Source organism: Molossus molossus, unplaced genomic scaffold (assembly GCF_014108415.1).
Source record: "Molossus molossus isolate mMolMol1 unplaced genomic scaffold, mMolMol1.p scaffold_m16_p_23, whole genome shotgun sequence".
In the NCBI taxonomy this organism is placed as follows: domain Eukaryota; kingdom Metazoa; phylum Chordata; class Mammalia; order Chiroptera; family Molossidae; genus Molossus; species Molossus molossus.
In genome coordinates this window covers 7,731,666-7,740,376 of record NW_023425359.1, presented here as the reverse complement: position 1 = coordinate 7,740,376, position 8,711 = coordinate 7,731,666, and the positions used below count along the sequence as shown (strand labels likewise).

At 52.5% G+C, this 8,711-nt stretch overlaps 1 protein-coding gene across 1 annotated transcript; it reads right to left on the bottom strand.

Moving 5' to 3' along the window:
• Positions 1-727: 727 nt before the first annotated feature.
• On the bottom strand, positions 728-2,370 carry LOC118640741 (DPEP2 neighbor protein-like). Its single transcript, XM_036277756.1, has 2 exons — positions 2,304-2,370; positions 728-1,032 (listed from the first exon to the last, which is right to left on the bottom strand). The coding sequence occupies exons 1-2, from the start codon at positions 2,368-2,370 to the stop codon at positions 728-730; spliced, it is 372 nt and encodes a 123-aa protein (XP_036133649.1).
• Positions 2,371-8,711: the final 6,341 nt, after the last annotated feature.

Sequence of the window (8,711 nt, the reverse complement as noted above, 5' to 3'; positions counted from 1 at the left end):
AGGAGCCACATCGAAGCTGCACCCACGGGTCCTTTTTGGAGGCAGAAGGTCCTACCGGACCAGGTACCCACACGGGAATGTGCTTCGAGGGAACAGGGAGGGTTGGGCCTCACCCCGGACACCTGGATTTCAAGTCAGACACTGGCTTGTACAGAAAAGTGTTTTACTGATCAGTAAGGGGCCCCATGAGGACAGGTGATCGGCTGGGATAGAAAAGCAGGGGCGCCCTGGGGACAGGGGTTTGCCGCTCCACAGTTTCCAGGGAGCGGTCTTCACGAGCCTCCCTGCTCTGCTCCCGGAGCCCCTGACCCCTGGAACCGCAGACGCTTCTTTCCGTGTCGGGCCCCCAGTGTGTGCTGGTGTCCGCGGCGATGACAGGGCCTGAGCCCTCTGGTAGGTGGGGGCGGGGCTGCGGTGGCCACTCTGCACCCTCTCTGCTCCTGGATCCTGGGGGCTCAGGGGGCAGACTCGTCCTCTGCCCAGGGCGGGCCCTGGAGGGCGAGCAGAGAGCACCGGGCTTGGCCGGGCGGCGGCAGCCCCGGGAAGTTCAGAGCAGCCCCCCTGGGAACCTTTTTCGGCTCCTGAGCGGCTGTGGAGCGTGGGAGGGGCCCTGGTGAGGGGGGCCCAGGCAGAATGGCTCAGGTGTGGTCGCCAGTGGTGGGCAGTGGGGTCACTGAAGGAAGGGCATTGGCTGTCAGGCTGTTAGACGTTTGTCCTCTGCAGAGCCTCAGTCAGCGAGCTTCTGTGGGCTCGGCCTCTGGCCCCCAGCCTCTAATCGCCGGATTTTGGGGCTGGAGCAGCTGAGGTCTTCATCGGACTCTTCCCTAGCATGATGTCTCTTGACTGCTTGTCTGGGGACTACCTTCTTTGCTTCCACCTTTGCTGGGGTGGCCAAAGGAGCATCCCCATAGGACCGGTAGCCACCGACCAGACAGTAGGTCTCCCCATGCCAGCCCACCTGGGCTTCTCCACACCTTCGGTAGTGGACGTGGTAGTGACCGGGTGTCGGAGGAAAGGTGGGAGCCACAGGTGCTGGAAAGAAAACCAGAACAGGTCAGCCCCCTGTGTGGTCACTGTCCTGCCAGGACGTCCCCTCTCAGGCAGGTCCCTCCCCGGTCCTTGCTGAGGCCTTCTAATCAGCCTGGCGTCCAAAACACAGCCTTGGCCCGTCACTGCTGAGCCCCGGAGGAGGGTGCTGACTGCAGAAGCCCTTCTGCGGGGCCCAGGGCAGCAGAAGACGACCAGAAAACCTCCCCCGTTCCCAGAGAAACAGAACCCGCAATAAGTGCAGTCAGGACCCCTCCACCTCCCCCACGACAGAGAAAAGGCTTCTTGCAGCCCGTCACCTCGGAGGCTTGAAGGAGAAGCCTTCCAAGTTTGGGGAAAACTAATGTGATACAGATGGGTTTCAGAAACCCTCCCACCTTGGCATCTCCTCTCAGGCCCAATTCATGCTGCTGTTTTCAACCACATGGAACTCTAGTCCCCTGGTACTTTCGTCCAGATCAGAAAAAGGCCAAACACTGAGGCAGAGTGACCGGGGGATCAGAGCCGGATTCTGGCCACCACGTCGGGGCTGCATCAACCCAGCCTCCTGGGAGCCCTTTCCTCCGCCCTGAGCCCAGGATCCTCATCACTCCCCGGCCTCCTGTCTGCCCACGGACTGAGCCCAGGATCCGTGTCACTCCCCGGGCCTCCTGTCTGCCACGGACTGAGCCCAGGATCCGTGTCACTCCCCGGGCCTCCTGTCTGCCCACGGACTGAGCCCAGGATCCGTGTCACTCCCCGGGCCTCCTGTCTGCCCACGGACTGAGCCCAGGATCCGTGTCACTCCCCGGGCCTCCTGTCTGCCCACGGACTGAGCCCACCTCCCCCATCCTCAGTGGTTCAGCCTGTTGTGTCGGGGACACACGTGGATGCCGCATGACAGCGCAGTGACCGGGTTTGAGAGCGGGGTTCGTGAGCAGCGCTCAGCAATCCTTCCTCAAACCTCTCCGCGCACCATTTGCCAACTAAACTGCACTGGCGTTGCTAAGGGCCAGCCTTTCCGTCGGGGTCGGAGCGGAAGCACCGGGCAGCCCGGGGGGAGCTGCGCCGAGAAAGACGAGGACCTCTGGACACTCGCCCAGGAACCACCGGCCACGTCCTCCGCAGGGAGCAGGAGCACCGCGGTCTCTGCGGCCCCGGCCACGGTGTCACGTAGAGCTCGGGTAGTCCCAGGTGTGGATGAGCCCACGGGTCGCGTGGCAGCCAGGCCAGGCTGCGTGCACACCATCCTCCTGCACGGCCCGCCCTCGGCCTACCTGCCGCGCTGCTCTTCCAGGGGACCGAGGACAGGTCACACTGGATGTACACGACCTCGTCGATCATCTCCCTCTCTCTCCCTCTCTCTCCTGATAACCGGACAGGTTGGTGTCTGGCGGAGAACCGGTAGGAACACCGTTTCCACAGTTCTCTTGCCATGGAAACCGTGAGGTCATCACTACCCGGTGAGGTCACGGATGGAATCTGTGACTGAGGCTCTCGGGGTGTTGTGGAAAGCAGGCTGGGCAGAGGAGCACCCGCCTGCGCCCTCACAGCTGCCCCACCCACGCCCTAGTCAAGGACCCCTCCCTTGGCGCCACCTGTGCACGGGCGCAGGCCCAGGACCCCAGGGGGCCAGAGAAGCTCCATTCTGAGCTGAGCGTGAGCAGCAGGATGAGCCACGACGGCGGGTGCGTGGCCTTGGCCCTCAGCGCCAGCACTGGAGGCAGGGACGTGTGTGGCCGGGAGTCAGGGTCCTGGCCGGTGGGCCTGCAGGACAAGGGGGACGTGACCGTGGGGAGGAGGGGAGACATGGCAGTTGGGAAGAGTAAAAGCAAAGACAAGCTCTTTCTGACCTTGTCCCACCTCCAAGGTCAGTTCAGAGAGCCCTCGCGCTTTTACCATTGTTTTTTCTATCCTGAGGACATTCTTCCATTCTTTGTTCAGAGAGAGTGGGAGGGAGAGAGAAAAAAAAACACGGACATGAAAGGGACACATCGAGTGGTTGCCACCTGCATGACCCAACCAGGGCCAGGGACAAACTACAACCGACGTACATGCCCTTAGCGGGAACCGAACCCAGGTCTCTCCGGACCGCAGGCCGACACTCTAACCACTGAGCCAAACCGGCCAGGGCAGCCCTCGTGCTTTTAGAACCAAGGACTCTGAGGCCGACCCAAGGTCACGCAGGCGGTGGGGGTGTTCTGCTCAAGGGCAGGGCTTCATGTCAGGCTCTGGGTTTACAGCCGAGAGGATGAGGACAGCTCATCACATGTCAAAGGGACACTGGGAGAGGTGTCCCAGGAACCCCAAGGCCAAGTGCGGTCCCCAGTGACTTCACAGTGGGGAACGATGGGCCCATTCTTTTACGAACTCGAAAACAAACTCATGACAAAGTGACATAGTACAGAATGCCACCCGTCAGCACAGTGCTCTCCCCTGCGGAAGGACGACCCTGACGGCGCCACCGCCAGGAAAGGTGAGTGTGGTGCGGAGCAGCCCAGGTGAGGAGCAGGGCCCGCACCGGAGGAGCTGATGGTGAAAGACCACTCGGTGGGCAGAGGGGGAAACACACAGCTCTGCCCTCGGGTGATCAGACCCATGGGAAGGGGTCCTGTTTGGGGCAGCCTTGGGTACAGTGCGGCCAAGGCCTCCCAGCAATGAGAGACCTTCTTTAGGAGGGTCCCTGTTGCTGACCTTTCCTAAGCAAAGGTGGGACGTTTGTTTGCGGGGGCTGTGGCAGCGGCGATGTGCCCAGGAGGTGCCTAGGCCACCATTTTAGGAGTCGGGGACCCCCGGTTGAGAACCTAGCGCCTCCTTTCACGCCTAAGTTGCTTGGGTCAGCACGGTGTGCGTTGGGACCGAGTAGGGACTAAGTAGAAACGACTGCCTTTGGGGAGCGGCAGGAGGTGAGGTGTGGAGGGGAGGGCTCCGGGCAGGTGGGTCCTGGCCGGTGGGCCAGCATGAGACCACGCAGAGACTCCAGAGAGAGTACTCGTCTGGGAGCACCCCTCTGACCTGGTGGGGCACCGACACCTTCTCAGGACCCGGGTGGGCCTCTGGGGAATAGCACAGACAAAGGATCTACCACGTAAGAGGGCTTGAGAGTCCCGTGGGGACTCCACGAAACTATGAAAAACACCTGCGAGTGAATTCTTGGGCCAACCCTCAGAAAACACCCAGATCTGGAGTGGGGCTCGGGCATCAGCAATTTAACAAACTTCCCGGGCAGTTCGGACACAGTGGGCCATGGATGGTGACCAAGGTATTGTCCCAGAGGTGGCTTTGGAGAGCCAAGTGGGCAATAGTAGAAGCCACGCCCGGCATAGATGTGAACGAGGACTGTTCAAGGAGAACAGGTGGACAGTGATTCTGTGAGTGAATCCTGTTGGACAAAACTAGCGTGGTGGTGAAGAGCACCCCCTGGGTACAGACAGACCGGTTCTGACCTACTACTGTGTGATTCTGAGCAAGTTCTTGTGTCCCTCCGAGCCGGTTTCTTCACGTGGCAAAGGGAGTTTGTCTCTACATTTAGTACAATGTTCTCTTCGGCAAAGATTGCCCTGGGCCCCTTTCTGTTCTCTACAACCTGATCCTTTTCTGTGTGCAAGTATTTTTAAGCTGCTTTGTGGAGTATTGTAGTTGACTCTCAACTCTTCGTTACTTTAGGCAAAGCTTATATAACATTGCAGAGCCTGGAACCTGGGAGCTAGAGAGAGGATGCTGGATGCCTATTTTGCCAGTTTGGTCAAACACTGTAATCCTCTCTCCTCTTCCACCGTCACCAAGAGATGGAGAAAGGGAGAGATTGGAAATGCAGCCAAGCAGTACTTCCGTGTCAGTCTGCCTTTGATGCTTTCGCCTGGACTTCCCAGACTGATTTCATCAGGAGGACGCAAGCTATCCATGGGCAGTGTTGGTGAAGAAAACTTCTCTCTACTGCTAGTCACATCCCCCTTCTGTTCTTGTGGGGGCTGAAAGGATGTTTTGGAGCAAGAAATAATATCCAGATGTTTACAAACTGAAACATCAATTGAAAGAGCCTTGGTCTTTTGTGTGGTGGTTTAGAGTTTGGAGTTTTCTCAATCCAGTGAATGCAGCAAATCAAAAGCACAATGTGGTATCACTCACCTCTTAGAATGTAGATATCACCTCACACCTCTTACATAAAAAAAAAAGAAACAAACTCAAAAAACAGAAAACAAGAAATAATAAGTGGTGGGGAGGATGTGAAGAGAACACTGTACATTGTTGGTACAAACAGAATAGAGGTTCCTCCAAAACTTAAATCTAGAACTACCATAAGATCCAACAATTCTGCTTCTGGGTAATTATCCAAAGAAACAAAACACTAACTAAAAAAGATATATACGAACTCCCCTGTTCAATGCAGCATTATTTACAATAGCCAAGATATAGAAATAACCTAAGTGCCCATCGATGGGTGAATGGATAAAAAAAAAAAAAATGTACAATGGAATATTATTCAGCCATAAAAAATAAGAAATCTTGCCATTTGTGACAACATGAATTAATCTTAAGGGCATTATGCTAAGTGATATAAGTGAGACAGAGAAAGATACATACTACATGAAATCATTTATATATGGACTCTAAAAATAAAATACCCCAAATGAGCTCATGATACAGAGAACTGATGGGTGGTTGCCAGAGGGGTGGGGATGGGCAAAATGGGTGAGGGTATTAAAAGGTATAAACTTTGAGTTATAAAACAAAATAAGTCATGAGGGCGTGATGTACAGCAAGGTGACTGTAGTTAATAATACAGTGTTGTATAGTTGAAAGTTGCTAAAGAGTAAATCTTAAATGTACTCATCAGAAGGAAATAAAACGTGGTAACTATGTACGGTGACAGACATAACTAGACTTATTGTGGTGATCATTTTGCAATATATACAAATATCTAATCATTATATTGCATACCTGAAACGTGTCCATTATACCAAAATAAAATTTAAAAAAATACAGACAAATCACTTCACTACTATACTATTATGACACCTCACAAAGTCAACAATCCTTCCTTCATATCATCAATTACCCATCATGTTCAAATTTCCCTGACTGCCTGATTTTTGAATAATTGAGTTGAATTATAATGTAGATATCATTTGGTGGTTACATCTCTTAATGTGTGGGCTGCTCTTCCTTATTTCTTCCTTGCAAGTCTGTTGTTGTTGTGGTTAATCCTCACTGGAGAATATTTTTCCAGTGATTTTTAGAGAGAGCGGAGGGAAGGAAGGAGGAAGAGAGAAAGAGAGAAACATTGATGTGAGAGAGACACATTGATTGCTTGCCTCCTGCACAACCCCGACTGAGGCCCAAATCAAACCTGGAACCCAGGTACATGCCCTTGACCAGAATCGAACCCGCAGCCCTTTGGTCCTTGGGCTGATGCTCTAACCATTGAGCAAACTGGCCAGAGCTTCCTTGCAATCATTTAAAATAATTACTTATTTTTCAATTACAGTTGACATACAATATTATTTTAGTGTCAGGTGGACAACACAGTGATTAGACGTTTATGTATCTTACAAAGTGGTCTTCCTATAAGTCTGGTACCATCTGACACCATACAGTTATTACAATACTATTCCCTCCGTTCCATATGATGCACTTTACATCCCTGTGATTAGTTATGACTGGAACTTTTTAAATTATTTCTTAACCCCTCAACGTTTCACCCAGCCCCCCACCCACCTCCCATCTGGCAACTGTCAGTTTGTTCTCCACATCTATGCGTCAGTTTCTGTTCTGTTTGCTCATTTATTTTGTTTCTTAGATTCCACATGTAAGTGAGATAATATATTTGTCTTTCTCTGTCTGACTTCACTTAGCATAATATCCTCTAGGTCCATTTATCTTGTCACAAATGGTAAGATTTCATTCTTTTTTTTATGGCCGAGCAACACTCCGTTGTATACATGTACCTCACCTTCTTTATCCAGTTCTGGAGGGACACCTAGGTTGCTTCCATATTTGCCTATTATAAGCAATGCTGCCTTGAACGTTGGGAAGCGCATATGTTTTTTATTAGTGTGTTTTTTGTTTTTATAATAAATACTCAGAAGTGGAGTTGCTGGTTCATGTGTTGATTCGCTTTCTAATTTTTGAGAAGCGTCCACACTGTTTCCCGTAGTGGCTACACCAGTCGGCTCCCTTCTCTTTAAACTGTATTCAGTGGGGGAACTTTGTCCCCTACCACTGGGTGGACAGTTCAGCTGGCCCCATGACTGCGCTTCTTTCATGTTGAACTAGAAAGTCTTAGTCACTTTACGTAGCAAAACAGTCTCTATTCAAAAATGAGAATATCCTGTTAGTCCATCATGAATTCAAAGTTCATAGTTCTACTGACTCAGTTACCTTCCCCTCTGTTCCAGGGTGGGAGGCAGGCGGGCACAGGGGGCACAGCAAGTCCTTCCTGGCTGGTGCGCCCAGCCTCTGGCTCTGGCAGGTGGGAAAGCGGCCCCTGCTCTCTAGAGCATTTCCCTGGGATGCTGGGTCAGCCCCTTCTCTGTCCTGGCCACTCCCCCGTGCCCCTCAGTGTAGCTTTGTGAGTCATCCATCCACACAGACTGTCCACAGCAAAGGGCCACTCACTTTGGAAATACCCTCTTGGACAGGATTCCTTGCTAAAAATTTAGGTGATACGCCATCACCACAATAAGAAGATACACACTGAGGTGGCATTCCTTTGCAGCTTCTGCATCTGGTCCCTGGCTTCTTGAACCTTTGCCCTGTCCTGGCTGGGGCTGTCTAGGTACCGCCCAACTCCTCTCTCTCGGCCATGTCCCCTTCTGAGCTTCTCCACCGCTGGGGTCAGGTACTCAGCCCTGAGTGTCTGTTGAAACTGGCTCTCCTAGGTAGGAGGGGAACAAGGGGACACTCTCAATGTCCTCCCTTGAAACGGGAGGTGGGACGGACCGAAAGGCAGCCGCTCCCTCCAAAGAAACCTCTTGACCAATTCTCCCCTTCTTCGTAAGTTTCTTTGTCTTCCTTGTGGGCTGTCATTTCACTGATTCTTGACCTCTGAAATGCATCATTTGAGAGTATGTGACGCAGTCCCTTTAACATTTTGTCACTTGTATTTGTTTGTTTTTAGAGAAATCCAATGACAACACTGCAACCCGCCCTTTCTTTGTATCATGCATAACCTGGCAGGTCCATAAACGCAGATACAACCCTATCTTTGAAATTTCTTTTGCACAAATACGTATATAAATAAATTTATGTAGTGTGGCCGGTGTGACTCAGTGCTTGAGCATTGACCCATGCACCAAGAGGTCTCTGGTTCGATTCCCGGTGAGGGCACATGCCCAGGTTGTGGGCCAAATCCCCAGTGGGGGGCATGCAGGAGGCGGCCAGTCAATGTTCTCTCTCATCGATGTTTCTATCTCTCTCTCCCTCTCCCTTCCTCTCTCTCTAAAATCAATAAAAGAAAAAAATAATAATAAATAAATAAATTTATGTGAATGGCAGGGCCGGAAGTGGGGTGGGTCGAGCAAGGGACCAAGGGAGCCAAAGCCAAGGAGGTGCTCCTGTCAGGGTCCCCGGGGGAAGGGGGTGTCATCACAATTCCAATCTTGCAGGCGGCGTCTTTCTTTCCAGCAGGCAGTGACTTCGCCGCTAAGGGCCCAGGCTCTGGGACCAGGTTGCCCGGGTTGGAA